The sequence below is a fragment of the Theropithecus gelada genome, chromosome 20, assembly GCF_003255815.1.
Source record: "Theropithecus gelada isolate Dixy chromosome 20, Tgel_1.0, whole genome shotgun sequence".
NCBI lineage: Eukaryota > Metazoa > Chordata > Mammalia > Primates > Cercopithecidae > Theropithecus > Theropithecus gelada.
The window spans coordinates 4895552-4916942 of record NC_037688.1 but is presented as its reverse complement, the minus strand read 5'-3'; the positions used below and the strand labels follow the sequence as shown (position 1 = coordinate 4916942).

Below are 21391 nucleotides of genomic sequence, written 5' to 3'. Positions count from 1 at the left end.
AGGAATAAAATGATGCAGAGGTAACATCTGTGTGCAAAGACATATGTGTGCGTAAATAACTGTGGGTCAGCTAGAAATGGTTTAAATGAAGGCTTGTGCAAATCATTTTGGAACAATTGGAAAAGAGCTACCAATGTCTACCTAAACTTTAGGGAAGAAGATAAAAGGAGAGTGAGAAGTGAGGGTTTTCATAATAAAAGAGTGAGAACCAGGCACTGTGCTGGGGAAGGAAATTTAAACATTGAAAACTGCTTGCTAGTGTAAAATATTTATTTCACTGTTTCCTCAGGTTGAATTTAATGCAAATATTCTATAGTAAATGAACAGGTATTCTCTTTTGTGATGAAATATGTCATGCTCATTTCTTGGTGCCTTTTACCTTACATCCTCTGTGTCTTAGTCCATTTAGACTGCTATTAAAATAAAAAAAACCTGGCCAGGCCCGGTGGCTCACACCTGTAATCCCAGCACTTTGGGAGGCTGAGGCAGGTAGATCACAAGGTCAAGAGATTGAGACCATCCTGGCCAACATGGTGAAACCACGTCTCTACTAAAAATACAAAAATTAACTGGGCGTGGTGGCATGCGCCTATAGTCCCAGCTACTAGGGAGGCTGAGACAGGAGAATCGCTTGAACCCAGGAGGCGGAGGTTGCAGTGAGCCAAGATCATGCCACTGCACTCCAGCCTGGTGACAGAGCAAGACTCTGTCTCAAAAAGAAAAAAAACAAAAACCTTAGGGTAATTTATAAACAACAGAAATTTATTGCTCACAGTACTTGAGGTTGGGAAGTCCAAGGTCAAGGTACTGGCAAATTCAATGTCTGGTAAGGTCTCACCTCTGCTTCAAAAATGGCACCTTGTTGCCATGTCCTCACATGGCAGAAGGGGTCAAGAGAAATTACTGGAGCCTCTTTTGTCAAGGCATTAATCCCATTCATGAGGATGGAACCATTGTGACTTAATCTCTTCACAAAGGCCCCACCTCTTAACATTGTCACATTGGGTATTAGGTTCCAAGATATGAATCTGGGGGGATACCAACATTCAAATCATCGCACCCTGCCTAAGACAAACATTTGTATTAGAATGATTGTCATTCCATAGTCATGTAATATAAACAAACAGAATCAACCATTTTCTTCTGGATATGTGTAATATACAGACAAATATTCACAATTATGAAAATAATTTGTGCATACCGAGAACTATCAGCTCTTTATCTTATAACGTATAGCATTTTTAAATAATAGCATATAATGGCTGCTTTCTTATCAAAGCTATCATTTCACCAAAAGTGGTACAAATATGGTTTTATTTCAGAACTCATATTATTTAGATAGAGATTATTCAGATATTTTAACCTATTTTTGCTGATTATAGAATAAATGTATCACAAAGTTATTTTTGTTTATTTGTTGTAGACTCATCAATTATTTTATAGTTATGCTCTCTATATTAGTTATCAAGGGTACCCAAAATCTTTGACCCAGAATTACATAATGGGAAAAGTCTAGTTTGAGATATAAAGTGCTGAATGCTTTATTTGTTTTTCTTAGTATACATTTAGTTGGTTCTCATTTAGCACCCCTCTGTCAGAATCTACGGTTCTATTTTAGGTATGGTATGATATAATCATAATTTATCTCACCTATATAGTTCACAAAATAGTAGCATCTTGACGGTTTAGGTTTTTGAAATATTGGTATAAAGTGAACAACAGAACTTTAATTTGCTCAGATCTAAAGAAATGGAATTGGTTTCTGCTTGTGATTATGAATCAATAGAGTATATTAATGGATCTTAGGGAGAAAATTAGAGCTCACTTTAAATATAAACTTATAATAGTAATAATTGCCTGTTGTTTATTTTTCCACAGTTCTTAGTGGTCTGTGTTCTAATGACTGTCCTCGTAAGATAACAGTAAGTAAACTTAACTCTGTTATAAATGTGTCTATGAAAATTATCTGTATAAGTAGACTCACACAAAATAGTTGGTATAGATTATAATCAAATATCATCATTATTTGGCAGTAAAGAATCCTTCATTACTCAAGAAAACTGTGCTGAAAGTAAAGTACCTTTCCTAAAAACAGTCTTACCTGAAGGGTCGTCTTTATGAAGTCTTTTCTGATATCCTTAGAGGAGTGACTACCCCTCCAATTGTTTTAAGACATTTTGGCATTTATAATATTTCATTACCCTTGTTTAGATTAGATGCCTCTCCACACAGGACTGTAACCCCCTGAGGTCAAGAACCACGTCATCTTGTGTACCTGGTATAGGTCACAGAGCCAAGCATATAGTAGGCAATTAGTGACTTTTTTGTGTGTAGTCTTAATATTGACTTGCTGTCTAATAGAATGTTTCAGTGAAATAACAAATGTGAAAATAATTAGTTTTTGTCAGAACCAATTCATGTAAACTGAAATAAGAATATTGTATTTGAAAGTATGCATGTGTTTGTGTGTGTGTACAGGGAACTGTTTGGGGTCTTTGTAGTAATCCTTGTTTCAAAAGAAATTAGCCAGTGTTTAAAGATAAGGAAACTGAGACACAGAGAAGTTAAATTATCCAAAGTCATGGAGCTATTAAATAGTGGAACTGCAATACAAACTAGATGTTCTCATTATTGTCTCATATTCTTACAGTGTCATTAAACATTACATTGACAATATTTTATGTATAGTTGGGAAACTTCCCATATTTAAGAAGTGTGGAAACAGACCCTGACACAGGGATATAATCTAGATTCAAATTGGGGCAACACCTCTGAAGTAGTGAAGAAAGCAGCAGTGGCAGAAGGAGAAGATGCATGGGGAGCTCTGGAGCTAAGATGATCCTTCAAATGTGGCCCGAACTGAGCCAGAGGGGCCCAGCCTTTGAACTCTTGCATCAATCACACATCACATCCAGACAGGCCTCCAGGAAAGTGTTAACATTTGTATGAGGCAGCTCCCTTTGACTAAGAACAATCTCCAGGTAGGAACCCTGCTGTGAGCTATTAGCAGCCAACACAGGCCAGCTCAAGGAATAAGTGTGTAGGTCCTGAAGAGAAGATCTGGATGAGGCATCACCACAGTCACTGCCATGTGCATGTGAATGTTTGGTCCAACCCATATACTTTTATATCACTGTAAAACTGTGGATGGGATTCATCAGCCTAAAGATTAACTTGGTCATTCAGATATTATCTACCTACTTTGTGAAACATTCAGACCTACATTTCTCCCTCTAACGAACCATATCTCCATTCTGTGGCTCTTTGATTATTGCATGGTCATGCAAAGAACTTTAAAAAGTTATAGTTGAAACCACTGATTTTACTTACAAGTTCTAGATGAAAGTTTGATAGTAAGCGCTATATAGCCAAGGTAGGTGACACTTCTTTTTTTTTTTTTTTCTGTGAGACGGAGTCTCACTCTGTCCCCCAGACTGGAGTGCAGTGGCGCAATCTCGGCTCACTGCAAGCTCCACCTCCCGGGTTCACACCATTCTCCTGCCTCAGCCTCCCTAGTAGCTGGGACTACTAGGCACCCGCCACCATGCCTGGCTAATTTTTTATATTTTTAGTAGAGACGGGGTTTCACCATGTTAGCCAGGATGGTCTCGGTCTCCTGACCTCGTGATCCGCCCACCTCAGCCTCCCAAAATGCTGGGATTACAGGTGCGAGCCACTGCACCTGGCCAGGCAGGTGACACTTCTAAGATCCATAAGGCTTCCTGTCTCCTTATCTTAAAATATTAAGCCACTTCTGTCTTACAGTGAACAGAACCATTTGGAAAGTCACATAAGTAAAGTCCAACATGCAGAGCTGCCTTTGTAATGACTACCCTTACCACCCAGCACCTTTGGGCTTTTCTGCAGATAATGTGTCTGCCTCCCATTAATTCATTTATGACTTTCTTTGAAATTAAGATCGTGTTGAGCTGCCCTTCGCATATATCATTTTCCTTCTCTCTGATATTTTACTGATACCATAGATCACAATTTTATCAGCATGTAAACAAATGCACAGTGTACTTACCCAGTATCACAAATGTCAAATGTATGCCCACTTGTGAAATTATTTACTTCTTGAAAAAGTGGTTCTTCTTCATATTCCTTTGACATCAGATCATAGTAAAAAGTGTTATAATGGATGTGACCCAGTGTGAAACAGAGAGAAAATGTACATCCGATATAGTATTCTCTTCCACTTGAATTAATTCATGAGTTGAATAGCTCTTCTGCTGGTTATGTGTTCTGTCACACCTGATAGGCAGACTATCAGGTGTATAGAAAGAGGAAAAAATTACTCCGCTCATGAACCGATCCCACCCATATTCCTTCATCTCCATTTTGAAAACTTCAGAGTGTTTTATTCATATTCAGTTTTAGCTATTCACTCCCATGGCCATAGCCCGAACCTAATCTACCAGAATGGTTTCACTTCTGAAACCCTAATTTCATTTATCCAACTCTGATCACAGCCTATTTTCCAGCTCTCCCACTCTGTTACTCTAATTATACCTGTTCCACTTTAAAACCATTAGTCTCTCAACCTGTATCAGCCCACTATTGTCTTTACCCACCTCCTTATTTAGTTACCACACACCAACATTACTTCTGCCAGTACCTTGAACTCCTATAAAGCACTGACTTTCCACTGTACCTGCCTGGGAGAATTTCAGCTCTGGGTTAGTCCAGCTATCTCTTATTCCCTCCTATGCCTAAGATACTGGGCATTTCTGAAGAAAAACCTGTAGCTCTGCGTATTGGCACGGCCCCCTCTGTATTAGTCCATTCTCACGCTGCTATGAAGACATACCCACGACTGGGTAATTTACAAAGAAAAGAGGTTTAATTGACTCACAGTTCTGCATGGCTGGGGAGGATTCAGGAAACTTACAATCATAGTGGAAGGCACCTCTTCACAGGGCAGCAGGGGAGAAAATGAGTGCCAGCAGGGAAAATGCCAGATGCATATAAAACTATCAGATCTCCTGAGAACTCACTATCACGAGAACACCATGGGGGAAACCACTCCCGTGATTCAGTTACCTCCCACCAGGTCCCTCCCATGACATGTGGAGATTATGGGGATTACAATTCAAGGTGAGATTTGGGTGGGGACACAGCCAAACCATATCACCCTAATTCATGGTTTTCAACCTCACATGAGCACTTTTTGTATTATATCACAGTTTTATGTGGAATCCCAGTCATATTTTCTTCCATTTCTTTTTTCTGGCTTCTTTCAAGATTTTCTCTTTGTTTTTGATTTTTTGCAGTTCAAATATGATATGCTTGGGTATAGATTTTTTCAATATTTCTCCTGCTTAGTGTTCTCTGAGCTTCCTGGTTTTGTGGCTTGAGGTCTGTCATGAATTTTGGAAATTGCTCAATCATTATTACTTCAAAAATTTCTTCTTTTGCCTTTCTCTCTTTCTTCTTCTTGTATTCCTACTATGTGTATTTACACCTTTGGCATCTTCAAGCTTAACTGATTCTTTCTTAGGTCATGTCCAATCTATCAATGAGTCCAATAAGGCATTCTTCATTTATTACAGTATTTTTTATTTCTATTTCCTTTTAATTCTTAGTTTCCATCTCTCTGCTTACATTAACCATCTGTTCTTGTATGTTGTCTAATTGTTTCCATTAGCACCCTTAGCATGTTAATCATAGTTACTTTAAATTCCTGGTCTGATAATTCCAAAACGTCTGCTATATATGAGTCTTGTTTTGATACTTGCTTTGTCTCCTCGGACTTTTTGTTTTGTTTTGTCTTTTGCCTTTCAGCATGCCCTGTAATTTTTTATTGAAAGCTGGATATGATGTGTTAAGTGAAGGGAACTAAGGTAGACAGACCTTTACTGTGGAAGTTTTAAGGTTGATCTGACTAGGAATTAGGCTGTATTTACTGTTTGCAGTAGCTGTTGTGTTGGAGACAAATATTTCCTCTAGCGTCCTTGTTTTTGTCTCCTTTGGTGTGTCGGTTTCCTTCTTAAATGAAAGATAGCCAGTGATGACGAGCATTTTTTCATGTGTCTGTTGGCTGTATGCATGTCTTCTTTTGAGAAATGTCTGTTCATATCCTTTGTCCACTTTTTGATGGGGTTGTTTTTTCCTCATAAATTTGTTTGAGTTCTTTGTAGGTTCATCACTGGCCATCAGAGAAATGCAAATCAAAACCACAATGAGATACCATCTCACACCAGTTAGAATGGCAATCATTAAAAAGTCAGGAAACAACAGGTGCTGGAGAGGATGTGGAGAAATAGGAACACTTTTACACTGTTGGTGGGATTGTAAACTGGTTCAACCATTGTGGAAAACAGTATGGCAATTCCTCAAGGATCTAGAACTAGAAGTACCATATGACCCAGCCATCCCATTACTGGGTATATACCCAAAGGATTATAAATCATGCTGCTATAAAGACACATGCACACGTATGTTTATTCACAATAGCAAAGACTTGGAATCAACCCAGATGTCCATCAGTGACAGACTGGATTAAGAAAATGTGGCACATATACACCATGGAATACTATGCAGCCATAAAAAAGGATGAGTTCATGTCCTTTGTAGGGACATGGATGCAGCTGGAAACCATCATTCTCAGCAAACTATCACAAGAACAGAAAACCAAACACTGCATGTTCTCACTCATAGGTGGAAATTGAACAATGAGATCACCTGGACTCTGGAAGGGGAACGTCACACACTGGGGCCTATTATGGGGAGGGGGGACAGGGGAGGGATTGCATTGGGAGTTATACCTGATGTAAATGATGAGTTGATGGGTGCTGACGAGTTGATGGGTGCAGCACACCAACATGGCACAAGTATACATATGTAACAAACCTGCATGTTGTGCACATGTACCCTAGAACTTAAAGTATAATTAAAAAAAAAAAAAGAAAAAGAAAAAAAGAAAAGTATTACGAGGAGACTTGGTCTCTTTTCTCCAGTAATACAGTTTAAAAATCTCATAATTAACATAATTAAAGGGTTTTTATACTTATACTTTCAAAAAAAAAATGAAAGATAATGTTTGCAGTGCTTTGGACTGTAATTCCCTGTTTTACAGGAGCCTAGTTGATGAAGTACTGGGATAGAAAAAGTGTTCTGTCATCTTGTCATTAGGTCTCACTATTTTAGTGAACCTGTGTCCCTGGGCTGTGACCTTCACAAGTGCTTCTCAGCTTCCCTGTCTTCTTAGGTGACACAGGAAGATGAGAGGGAGCTGAAGTTGAGTATTTCCCCTTCCCCAGGTCAGTTAGGCTTTTGTTAAACCCAAGTCAGTTAAGCTCTAGTAAAAGTTTTATTTGAAGGCAGGCTGTTAGGAAGAACAGAGAACTCTGGGCATGTTTCAGAATGGTTACCTTCTCATGCTGCTGCTGGAAACATGAAGGTGTTTTTCTCCAGTCTTCACAATGAGAATCTGGTTGAATTCCTGGAGGTAAAACTCACAAAAATGTAAGTGTGTGGGTTCCCCCCTGCCCTGAACCCTTGGAGTTTTGAACACTCAAGCTAGTCTACACTGAGCTTCCAGCAGTTTTTCAGTTAAGTCTTCTTACCTGTATTGGCTCCATCTTTGATCTTCTGCTCTTGGGTGTCTGCTTCTTGTAAGCTGTGACTCTGTTTCCACCTGTCTGTCTCTCCAGTTTGCAGAGTAGCAGTTTGTCCTGTGACCTTAGTTCTCTGAAAGATCTAAGAAAAGTTGTTGATTTTCTATTTCTTTGCTTTTTTCTTATTATGAGAACTAGAGTGACAACATTAAAGAACTTTATATGTCGGACCAGAAACTGGAAGCTCTCCTTGCATTGTTACTGGTTTTGCTTTATTTGAAGTTTGTTTTTGTCCGTTTTACTTCCTGGCTTTTATCAGTGTATCTTCCTGTGTGTCACTTATTGCTCTCTATCTTGATTTTTTTAACTTTTTAAAAATTTGTAAACATCTATGAAAGTATAAATTAGTGTAATAAAACTCCTTGGCTGGGCACAGTGGTTTGTGCTTGTAATCCCAGCACTTTGGGAGGCCGAGGCAGGAGGATCACTTGAGCCCAGGAGTTTGAGACCAGCCTGGGCAACGTGCTGAAACCCCATCTCTACAAAAAATACACAAATTACCTGGGTGGTGGTGTGCACCTGTACCCAAGCTACCCGGGAGGCTGAGGTGGAGAATCACCTGAGCCTGGGGAGGTAGAGGCTACAGTGAGCCATGATCACGCCACTGCACTGCAGCCTAGGCAACAGAGTAAGACTGTCGAAAAAGAAAAAAAAAAAAAAAACAGAACAAATACATAAAATTCTTGTGCCCATACCCAATTTCAACAATATCATTATATGCCCAATTTTATTTCACCCGTATCACCACCTACTACCCATCCCACCCACTCCTCCCTCTAGAGTACTTTAAGGCTAATCCATCATCTCTAAATACTTCCGTGTGTTGTAAATACACATTTTACTTGTCATACCAGAAGTTCTCTTTCTTCATAAGAACTATTTAATACCCTTTCTACTTTCCCAGTTTCCAGTTCTCAGTAGTTAACCTTCCCTCCTACTTCAAAAAAGAAAATAATTCATAAAATGCAAATCTCTTCAACTATCTACAGTAATTTTGGAGAAGTTATTTCACTTCTGTTAAGCCTCATTCTCCATGTCTGTAAAACTAACCTGTGTAAGTTTCCTATCACTGCTGTAACAAATTAACATAAACTTAGTGGCTTAACACAACACAGATTTTTTCTCTTACAATTCTAGAGGTTGGAAGCCTGAACCATGTTTCACTGAACTAAAATCAAGTTGTCAGCAAGCCTACATTCCTTTTTGGAGGTTTTGGGGAGAATACATCCCCTTACCTTTTCCAGGTTCTTGAGGCTGCATATCTTCCTTGGCTCATGGCCCTTTCCTCCATACCCAAAGCCAGCAGTGTTGCATCTTCAAATCACTGACACTAACCCATACTGCCTTCCTCTTTCTCCTATGGGGAGCCTTGTGATTACGTTAGCCCCACCTGGATATTGCAAGATACTCTCCCTATCTTGAGATCTTTAATTACATCTGCTAAGTCCTTTTTGGCAGTATATTCAGCAGGCTCTGGAAATTAGGACATGGACATCTTTGGAGCACCATTATTCTGCCTATCACACTACCTTAAGGTTATTGTTAAAATTAGAGGAATTAATGTAGATAGACCATAGGAGGCCCTAATACACAATCAACACTCAAAAAGTTTAGCTGCTATTATTTTTCAATGTTATTGTTTATACCCCTACCTCTATAATATCCCTGTATTGGTAGGGATAGTAAGTTCCAAATGTTTTGAGAAATGTTGGTATTCCATTTGTGTTTCAGGTATGACTAGAGGTATACTAGACTTCTTGACTTTTTCTTACTGTGTAAATCTTTTTAAACATCACACATTTGTGAAATATGGATATGATAAATATCAGTATTATTAGTGAGTGCTACCATAAATATCTGGGACTCAAAAGAGTATTTATATTCCTGTTTTCTGATTTTTTTTTCCTTCAAATATCCAACTAATTTTTGAAATCTTTTAATCCTAGTGTAAGGTGTACTCTGACTTTTCACGATGTCAGTGGAGATAATGGCATTTTTCTCTGTAACTTGGTAATTCTTTTCACCAAAGCCTAGTGACTTTTTCCACTTTGTGGATTATGAATCTAGAAGCAGGCAGATAAGTACTTTTCCCCTTGGAGAGCAGATGGTTTAAAAGTAGTCTTTGACTTCCCCATATTCAAAAAGACTCTGTGCACATTCCTTTGACAGAGCTCCATGGGGGCAGAAAACAGTATCTCTTTTTCTTGCCAGTATAGCCTAGAAACTAACAGAGGGCCTGGTGTTTAATAATTTGTCACTTGGGCTGGGCACGGTGGCTCACGCCTGTAATCCCAACACTTTGGGAGGCTGAGGCGGGCAGATCACGAGGTCAGGAGATCAAGACCATCCTGGCTAACACGGTGAAACCCCGTCTCTACTAAAAATACAAAAACTTATCCGGGTGTGGTGGCGTGCACCTGTGGTCCCAGCTACTCAGGAGGCTGAAGCAAGAGAATGGCGTGAACCCAGGAGACGGAGCTTGCACTGAGCCCAGATTGTGCCACTGCACTCCAGCCTGGTCTACAGAGTGAGACTCCATCCCGAAAATAATAGTAATAATAATAACAATTTGTCGGTTGACCTCTGCAGCACTAAATATATTCCCTTCCTCCACACCCATTCTCATTGCTTTTCCTCTTAACTGAAAACCAGTGCGCCAGCTGTGCTGTGAGGTCACACCTGCCTCCTCTCCAGGAACCTTATGGGCCTTGTTCCACTGTTTATTTGGCCTATGTATCCGGCCTCCACTTGTCTGCTGGTGTCTTTCCTTCAGCAATTAAGGATGTCTAAGTCTCTTATCTGTACATGTATACATATGTACCTTCTGAAACCCACATCCCCTCCAGCTACTACCCATCTCTGTTTTCTTTTCTCAGCCAAACTGCTTGAGTGGCCTGCATTTGGATCTCTCAAATTCCTTACCTCAGTATCCTTAACCCACTGTTATCGTCTAGCCTTTGAGCTTATGCCACTGCAGCTGCATGATGATACTGCCAACACTTACAGGAACACTCCCTTTTCTCAGCTGCCTTCATGCTCTTTCTTCCCAGCTCTCCTCCTACCTCTCTGGCCATTCTTCCAGGTTTCTTTATGGACTTCTCTTCTGCCTATCTTTTAAATGTTGGTGATTTTCAGGTTCCATCCTAGATTCTCTTCTCACTGTATATACAATAGTCCCCCGTTATCCACAAAGACGCATTCCAAGATCCCCAGTGGATGTCTGCAACCTTGGATAGTACTGAACCCTATGCACTTTGTTTTTCCTACACATACGTACCTATGATAAAGCTTAGTTCAGAAATTAGGCACAGTAAGAGATTAACAACAATAATAACTGATAATAAAATAGAACAGTTGTAACAATATACTGTAATAAAAGTTATGTGAATATTTCTCTCTCAAAATACATTATGGTATTGTACAATGAGTAACTGAAACCACAGGACACGAAACCGCACATGAGCAGGGACTACTCTAAACTCTTTAAATAATGTCAACCACTCTTCTGAATATCAGACCTTTGTATCTGAGTCACTTACAAGGAAGGACCCTGAAATCTAACGTTCCCCATCCCCAAAACCCAGTCCTCTTCCCATGTTCCCTGGCTCACTTTTTCCTTTCCCTTGTCCCCCAAATCTACTAGATTATCATTCTTTCCTCACAACTGTCCCTTCTCTCTGTCCTGTTACTGTATTTCAGGCCTTTTTTTTTTCCTGACTGCTGCAGTTATCTAAGCTATCCTTCAAAAACATACTACAATAGTGATCTTTCTAAAGCACAAACCTTCAGTGTGGCTCCCCTGTACCCTTGAGAGATTATCTAAATCTAGCTTCCTGAGATAGAGCCCTGGTTTACCACTTTAGCCTTATCTCTTGCAGTTTTTCCTCACGCCCCACCCCACAACTCTATAATCAGCTCCCTGAACCGCTGTGTTCTGTCACCTCTGTCACCTCCTGCTCCTATACCTGCCTCTGTACCGAAGCCTTGTCTTCTTCACCTTCTCCTAGTTTGCTCTGTGTGACCTTCGAGTTGGCACTCAGACAACATTTCCTCCGAGAAAGAATTCCCTGGCTTCCCTTTGACACAGAATTGGATGCACCTTCTGTTGCTTCTTAGCACCCTATGCCTAGTCCTGCTACTGTCACTTATTATAGTTTAAAGTGGGTGAGTATCTGTGTTAAGTCCCTTCAGGATTGTGTCTTATTGATTATTCAGTCTTTACTCCCCAGCACAGTGCCTGACACATAGTTACATGATAAATATTTGAGGTATGAATAAATGAGCTTTCTCTAGAATTTGGTTTGCTTTTTGATGGGCCCTCGTTGATAAGTTTACCATCGCATCTCTCACCCCAATAGCATATTCACTGTTAAGTATGAAAACTTGAAAAATAAATTACAAGCTATTTACAGGAGAAATGCATTCTGGAAAAGCTCTGATGCAAAGGAAAAACATTCCCTATTAATGCTCACAGAAATATCTCCTAATGAAACACAATTCTTTCCGTTGTTACAACAATTAATTTTTAACATATGCAACAGAACAAGGTGACTTTAACTTTTTCATCTTTTCAATCAGAAGGGGTCTCAGGCTTTTACCTATTCTATTTAGGAACATTCTGACAAAGCACAGGCCAAGTACATTTATCTTTGGGTCAGACGCCGTGGCTTACACCTGTAATCCCAGCACTTTGGGAGGCTGAGGCAGAAGACTGCCTGAACCCAGGAGGTCGAGACTAGTCTGACTAGCCTGGGCAACATAGTGAGATCCTGTCTCTACAGAATAAAAATGTTTTACATTAGCTGCATATGGTGGCACACGCCTGTAATCCCAGGTACTCAGGAGGCTGAGGTGGGAGGATCACCTGAGCACAGGTCAAGGCTGTAGTGAGCTGTGATCGCACCACTGGGCTCCAGCCTGGGCAACAGAGTGAGAGCTTGTCTTTAAAAAAAAAAAAAAAAAACCCTCTTATCTTTATTTTAGTGAAGTGAATGATCTGACTTGGTACAGTTTTACCATGCTTTAAAGTATAGCAGGCATTACTTCAACCAGTATTTATTGATTATAACTCATTTATTTGACATTCCTTAAAATATTACTCACTCCTTAATTCTGTTTGCCTTTCTTTTGTCACTCCTGACAGTGGTAATATCATGCTTCCTGTACCAAAGATAGAAAAACGATGATACAGATATTTTCTGCATATAATATGCCTTTTTACAGTCCTTTACTTACCTTAGTCAGAGGGAAAATATCTTGTAGTTTTCATAGGAAAATAACCAGAATTAAAGGAAATGATATTTGATTTAATGTCTTAAAGAAATGAGTAAGAAACAATATAAAATTTTCAATAAACTAAATTGAGCATTGCAGCTAATGTTAATGAAGATAAAGACAAATGCCAGTGAATGGTCACTTAAAAAATAAACAGGATTTTTAAAAATTACCCTTGAGAAAAGTTAAGTCCATTCTATAAGTCAGCCATTTTTCTAATATTTTAGAATCATGAATTTATATCATATAATACCTAATTATTGATTATACCTAATACAATATCTTTTATATGTTTTTCCATTTTTATTTCATCATCCAGAGCCAATGATTTAAAGTATTATTTGCACTCCATTGTAGGAGCCCAAGACCTTGAAACAAACCCTTAGGTAATCAGATAATTGACACTAACATAGAAACCCCCAAGATTTGGCTTACTTAAAAAGTCTCTAAAGAAAACAGAGGTATTCCAACCCCAATTTTTTATGATAGTAGGCACACAAGAGATGAGGTTAGTTAGAAAGAATCTATATGATACAACACCTAAACTGCATTACATCAGTGTGACACATCCTAGAATGAGAAAAAGGGTGCCAATGATAGTCTTTTTTTACTGATAGTATGAAAAATTGAACCATCACTAATATGTCTAAATTTAACTTCCCTGAATTCTTTCGAACGAGCATCAGATGTGACTTTAAAAGGACACCCTAATATAACCCAACTATGTAAAAGGTATGAAAGATACAGCAATACTCCTTGTACCTTTATTGTATAGAAGAAACACAAAGTAAAAATTATTCCAGATCTCTTGGCATTTTCTATGAGCATAGCTATTTTTAGTATATTTTGTATTAAACATTCATATGGAGGTAAATTGCACTATTTTAGAAGAAAAAAATGAAGCTTAATGCTATGACATATGGAATAAGAAACCAAAAGACTTATAGGTCCAGGTATCAGTTGTATCATTTCAGTTGGGAAAGGAAATTGGGAATTGAAGTGTTCATTATACAGATGATGTAGAAGAGCAATTCTCAAACTTCTTGGTCTATGGACCCCAAAGAGCTTTTCTTTATGTGAGATACATCTACTGACATTACTTTATTTGAAATTAAAACTGAAATAATTTTAAATGATACTGTTTTTAAAAGATAACCCATTATATTGACATAACCTATTTTATTTTTTAAAACACTATATTTTTTATATTAAAATATTAGGGAAAAGAGAGGCATTGCTTTATGTTATTTTAAATCTCTTTAATGCTTAGTGTAATAGAAGATAGCCTGTTTCCTTACCTCCTTTTACATTCAGATTTTTGTGGTATGTTGCCTTGGTTGAAATAGATGAAAAAAATTCAGCCTCACATAACTATGTAATAGAAAAGGGAGTGTTGGGCCGGTTGCGGGGGCTCACACCTGTAATCCCAGCACTTTGGGAGGCTGAGGCGGGTGGATCACGAGGTCAGGAGATCGAGACCATCCTGGCTAACATGGTAAAACCAAGTCTCTACTAAAAATGCAAAAAATTAGCCAGGTGTGGTGGCGGGCACCTGTAGTCCCAGCTACTCGGGAGGCTGAGGCAGCAGAATGGCCTGAACCCAGGAGGCAAAGCTTCCAGTGAGCCGAGGTTGCGCCACTGCACTCCAGCCTGGGTGACAGAGTGAGACTCCGCCTCAAAAATAAAAAAATAAAAGGGAGTGTTTTAATATCCTATTCAGATAATCGATATATACCAAGAAGTCATCAAGTGACAGTTTCTTAAGGTTGATTGCAATGTGGATTTTGAAACTTTATCAATGAGTTGTTCCTACTTTGTTATGGTACTCATTGGTATTTGTTTATTAAAATATTGTTTAATTTCCACATATTTCCTTCTGTTGTTGATTTCTAATTCTGTTGTAATCAGAGAATATCATTTGTACAATTTCAATGCTTTTATATCTACTAAAGCTTGTTTTATGGTCTCGCATACCATAAAACATAAACCTTGTTTTATGTTCTCCAGGTCTCTCCTGGAGAACATTCCATGTGTGTTTGAGAAGAATATGTACTCTGCTAGAGTTGGATGCAGTGTTCTCTACATGTCTGTTAGGTCTAGTTGGTTTACAGCGTTGTTCACATCTTTTTTTTTTCCTGTTGATCCTCTATCTGGTTTTTCTATCCATTATTAAAACGAGTATACTGAAATTTTCAACTATTATTGTTGAATTATCTGTTTCTCCCTCAAATTCTTTGGGGCTCTGCTGGTTAGGTGCATACATGCTTATAATTGTTATGTCTTCTTGATGGATTGACCCTTTTATCATTGTACAATGTCTTTTATTGTGTCTAGAAACAATTTGTATTAAGTTAAGGTGTATTTGGTCTGATATCAGTATAGCCATTCCGTTTCTCATTTGGTTTCTTTTTCCATGGTATACCTTTCCATGCTTTTACTTTCAGCCTATCTGTTGTCTATGAATCTAACGTGTATATAACATAGGTGGAATATAGTTCGTTATATTGTTCTATCCATTTGGTTAATCTTTGCCTTTTTGATAGGAGCATTTAACTCATTTATATTAAATGAAATTAGTGATAAGGCAGATTATGGCTGTCATTTTTTTGTTTTCTATATGTCATATTTTCTTGGTTCCTCAATACCACCATTACTGCATCCTTTTATACGATGCATTTTCTAGGATATGATTTTCTAGGATATGATTTTAATTCTTTTGTTGTTTCTTTCACTCTATTTTTATATTTTATTTTATTTTATTTATTTATTGTTTATTTATTTTGAGATGGAGTCTCACTCTGTTGCCCAGGCTGGAGTACAGTGGCATGACCTAGGCTTGCTGCAACCTCCACCTCCTGGGCTCAAGTGATTCTCTTGCTTCAGCCTCCTGAGTAGCTGGGACTACAGGCATGCACCACCATGCCCGGCTAATTTTTGTATTTTTGGTAGAGACTGCACCCGGCCTCACTCTATTTTTAAAAAGTTATTTTGGGCTGGGTGCGGTGGCTCATGCATGTAATCCCAGCACTTTGGTTGGGAGTCTGAGGCAGGCAGATCAGGAAGTCGGGAGTACGAGACCAGCCTGGCCAATATGGTGAAATCCCATCTCTATCAAAAATGCAAAAAAAAATTCGCTGGGCATGGTCTCACGCACCTGTAGTCTCAGTTACTCGGGAGGCTGAGGCAGAAGAATTGCTTGAATCCAGGAGACGGAGGTTGCAGTGAGCCGAGGTCGAGCTGCTGCACTCCAGCCTGGGTGACAGAACGAGTCTCGGTCTCACACACACACAAAAAAAGTTATTTTGTTAGTAGTTGCTCTCAGGATTACAATTAACATCGTAACTTAGAAACACTCTAGTTCATATTAATTCCAGCTTAATTTTAGTAGCTGATAAAAACTTTGCTCTAACATATCTCAATTTGTACTATTATTGTCATACAAATTACATCTTCAAGCATTATGAGACCAGCAAGATGGTTTTAGAATTATTGTTTCAAGCAATAGTCTTTTTATATCAGGTAGAAGAAAAGAGCTGCAGACAAAAATGTATTTATACCATATTTACCTACAGTTCCTTTTTTTTTTTCCCAACTTTGTCTTCACAGAATATTTACAGTTACCTTTAACAGTACTCTTTATTTATTTGTGTGGATTCAAGTTACTGTCTAGTGCCCTTTCAGATCAGCCAGAATTCCCTTTAGTATTTCCTACAAGTCAGGTGTGCTAATAACAAGTTCTTTCTGGTTTTATCTGGCAATATGTTAATTTCCTGTTCATTTTTGAAGGATATTTTTGCTGGATTTTAGACTTCTTGGCTGACAGTCTTTTTCTTTTAACACTTTGAATTTGTCATCCTATTGCCTTTTAGCCTCCTGGGTTTCTGATGAGAATTGAGCTGTTAATGCTTCTGAGGATACCTTGTCCATGATGAATTGCTTGTCTCTTGCTGCTTTCAACATTCACTCTTTGGCTTTCAAAATGTTAACTATGATATGATAGGTAGGGTTTGATTGTGATGTATCTTGGCGTGGATCTCTTTGAGTTTACCCTACTTGGCGTTCATTGAGCTTTTTGGGTGTACAGGTTAATGTTGCATTAAATTTAGGTGGTTTTAGCCATTATTGCTTCACATTATTTCTACCTCTTTCCTCTCTTCTGGGACTCCCATTATTGTTGGTATTCTTAATGGTGCTCCATATGTCTCAGAGGCTCTGTTCATTTTTTTATTGCCTTTTTTTCTGTCCTTCAGACTAGATAATATGAATTGACATGTCTTCAATTTTGCTGATTATTTCTTCTGCCAGTTTAAATCTTCTATTGAGCCTCGCTAGTTAATTTTTCATTTCAGTTATTGTACTGTAGAATTTCAGTTTTGTTCTATTTTGTGATTTCTCTTTATTGATACTGTGGTGAGACAGTGTTCTCATAATTTTCTTCAGTTATTTAGACATGATTTCCTTTCCTTTAATTCTTTGAACAGTCTTCTTTTTTGACAGGGTCTCACTCTGTTGCCCAGGCTAGAGTGCAGTGGTGCAGTCATGGCTCACTACAGCCTCAACCTCCCAGGCTCAAGCAATCCTCCCACCTCAGCCTCCTGAGTAGCTGGGACCACAGACACTTGCCACCACGCCCGGCTAATTTTTTTAACTTTTCATGAAGACAAGGCCTCCCCATATTGCCCAGACTGGTGAACATGTTTATTATAGCAGATTTAAAGTCTTTACCTAATAAATCTAACATCTATGCTTCCTTGGAGGCAGTTATTTTGACTGTTTTTTTTCCCCGATGTATGAGCCATACTGTGTCTTTGCATGTCATAATTTTTTTTATTGAAAACTGGACATTTTTAACTATATATCAACTCCAGAAATCTTCCTAGATTTCTCCCATTGCCTGGGTTTGTGGTTTTTGCTCTTACTGCTGTTTGTTCAGTAACTTTCCCAGACTAATACTGTAGTCTTCATTCTTTGTTGTGTGTGGCCACTGAAGTTGCCACTCAGCTTAATGGCCAGCCATGATGGCCAGATATTTCCTTAAATGAGAGGTCAGGCCCTTCTCCAGTCTTTCTGGGGCACAAACATAGTGCTGCATATGTTCATGAACTTCTAGATTCCCAGAAATAAGTCAGAGCTTTTTAAAGTCCCCTATGAATATCTCATTTCCGTTTTTCCTTTTAAGATTTGGTCAACCTCTCATTAATGACCCCCACTGATAATCACTGCCTCAGGCAACTGCAATGTTAAACAATTGCTGATGATTCTTTTCAAGAAACTTGACAGTGATGGAGCTTGTTCACACAGAGCAAGCTCTCAGTCCATTAAAAAAAGACACACCCTGAGAATAGAGCTTTTCAGGGAGCTTCCGGAAAGGTCATATAGTGACATTTCTCGGGGAATGGATATCTGGGGAGCTCTAAACCTGTTCTGCCCCCTCCAGTACCTGGTAGGCTCTTCATTTTCATAGCTACCTTAGTTGCAAAGCTGTTGGTTTTCAAGGCTACTTCAGCGCTGGGGAGAGAGGCATGGAAATAAGGCAATTTAAAACACAACAGAGGTAATTGTTCTTACCAAAATTCAGCATTTTTCTTAAATCAGTGCTCCTTGGATTTTTGCAAAGTTCTGAAAAAGTTGATTTCAACAACTTTCTGCCAGTATTCTCATTGCTTTTATTGAGGAGCAGATTTTTTTGAGGTCCTTACTAACCATTCCAGAAGTGATTCTACACTACTCTGTTACACTAAGATGTATTTGTCTGCCTTGCACTTTAGATGGATCTTTCACTCATGAATGGTTTTGTACTATCATGCATTGGTAATTTTGGAAATTTTGGTTTACTGAGTTATGCAGATCTTCCTCATGTTAACACATTTTATTGTACAATATTTTTAAATAATATTTGTTAATATTACCACTGATTGCATCATAAGTTTCTTAAGTATTGGAAAGATATCAGGCTCACAGTGGCAGATGCAAGTTTTTCAAAATTACAATATTCACTTAGAAGCTCAAATTTTATCATTTTCATTTGGTTTTCTGAAAGTGATAGACTCACTTTGTCCATTTTCAAGAAAATGTTAGCTAAATACCCAAGTCTGAATATCCGTTGTTTGGTGCCACTGCTAATTACCCACATCTTTGCTTTTGCTCTATTAATACAAATGTTAACACTGTGTAAAATGCAAATAATGTCTTAATATTATTATGAAAATAGTTTTTACCTAATGTGACCTTCTGAAGGTGTTCTGGGACCCCCAGGGTTTCCCTGTAACATGCTTTGAGAACCACTGTGTAGAGGAACTGGATCAGGATCTCTAGACCTTGTCTTCAAATATCAGAATGACTGGTTCATGATGATAGGTGAACTTCAGCTTTAGGACTCTATCAGACACATGCTGACCTGATTTTTTTTTAACTGAATACACGTAGGAGAGAGAACAATGCTTTTCCTTGCCCATCTGCAAAATAAGAATGTAAATACATTTTGCTAGTTCTGTCATGAAAGTAGTGTGTAGTACAAAGTGTAATATTCATCTTTCCACATAAAAATGTTTCTTAATAAGTTTATTTTGCATATTTGTGTGATTTATTCATGAATCATCTAATCAATTAGTAATGTCTTATGAGTAATTCCATCCTTATAGCAACCTATTTTCTCATAGCCATTGGAAGCATATGGACTTCTAAAGATCTTAAAATATCAGTCAGGCAATTGTGATGATGAAATAATATTACTTCTTATCATCCTAGAGAAAAATCATTTTTAAAGCATCAGTAACCTATCTAAATGTCATTATGAACTTTTCTGTACTTTTCTGGGAAGATCAGTAGAATTTTGATGCTGTGAAAAATATTCAAAAGAACTTAAAGCATTTCTTAAACATTCTGTCATCTTAGGATGTCCATTGCAATCCTTGGTTTCTTTATGTTCTATTTAATTAGCCTTGGTTTCTAAAGAGAAGGAGTATGTCATTTTATTCAAGGTTTGAGGAATGTTCCAGAAATAGGAAATAGAGATAAATCTCACCATTGTAATCGAGGCATTGTCAATCCATCAGATTTTTCTTAAATGAAAAATAATGTATTCTCTAAATGTGCAGGAGTTTAAATGTGGTAGAACTAATCATCAGTATTTTTTATTCTATTGTAATTATTGTGGATGGATTTTATTTATGTTGGTATTTTAGTGGGAAAATGTAAACCATGTCCAATCCCTCCCTGGAGGGAAAAAGCAATGCTATATTCAACAGAATATTTGATCTTAGAAAAACCCAGTTAAATAATGAACTAAATAAATGCAACTATTAAATCATTTAAAGTCTTAAGAATTTTCTACTAATCAGTTTTTCTTTTTGTTTGTGTATTATTTTTTAACACTAAGATCCTAGGAAACAACAGGCTTTCTTTTGATGTGCTATCTGTTTATGAAAGGGGTCTCTAGGTAACTGTCATCTGTGTAAGAATTTTTTGCTTTGAAAGAGATTTGCCTGAAACTTCCAATAATTCACTTACTTTCCAAGCCTTAACTATTTTTTTTTCTATTGCAGCCCTTTGGAGTGAATCAACCTGGACCTTATATCATGTATACAACTGTTGATGCAAATGGGTATCTGAAAAATGGATCAGGTAAGACCAGATACAATAATGTATGTCCATAATGTATAAAAACTTCTGCAGTCAATATATTGGCAAGGTAAACTGGTGGAAAAAATTATGTTTTCACACTCCTTAAAAAAATCTTCACTTTCATTATACTTAGTCTTTCCATAGACTTACATTGGTAGATTATAAAAGGTTCTTATGACAAAAAATGTTCACTTTCAATTCTTCATAGATCCCTATTACAATGGAGCCAACTCATTATCCTTATTTTTTAGTTGAAGTAGCAGAGAGATTGGGTGAAATTACTTGTGTTTTGTTGGTCAGAGAGTGAAGTGCAAATTAGTTAATTAAGTTCATCTTAGAAGTAAAAATTAAGAATCCAATTAATACTATAATATAAACTACTACTGGTTTTTTAATATGTAGAATAGAAGCTGCAATATATATAGAGAGTTTTTTTTGATAAATTGTTATAAAGAAAAAATCTGGTTATACATTTAAATAAATAATAAAGGAAAATGCAGTTAAGACAAAAAAGAAATAAGATTGAGCAAAGGATGTCTGCTTTTAACAGATGGCTGACTGACTGAGGTTAGATCCAAATTACAGTAAATACAACTGTGATAATTGTAGTTATCTAAATAAGAAAAGGAATCTGAATATGCTTCTTTTAAGATGCCTAGAGTTTTAACCATGAAGAAGTATAAGCAGAGTTGCTGTCACCCCTCTATTTTTTTGGCCAAAAAAAAAAAGGAAGAACTCATTATATGAACATTGCCATGTTATGTAATGGCCTTACTAAATCAAATATACCCCAGAGTGAGTTTACTTTTTTAGCTAATTGCACACATTTAAGAGTCTCAGTTGTACTGCTTGCTTCAGCACAGAAACATTCCATA

The 21391-nt window shown here is 37.7% G+C and overlaps 1 protein-coding gene across 2 annotated transcripts in view; it reads left to right on the top strand.

Moving 5' to 3' along the window:
* ITFG1 (integrin alpha FG-GAP repeat containing 1) overlaps nucleotides 1–21391 on the top strand; it is a 307787-nt gene that overhangs the window by 235126 nt on the left and 51270 nt on the right. For both annotated transcript variants that reach the window (XM_025371411.1, XM_025371410.1), the window contains exons 13-14: nucleotides 1879–1922; nucleotides 20438–20516. In XM_025371411.1, the coding sequence (XP_025227196.1) occupies nucleotides 1879–1922; nucleotides 20438–20516 (123 nt within the window). The remainder of the gene's footprint in view (nucleotides 1–1878; nucleotides 1923–20437; nucleotides 20517–21391) is intronic.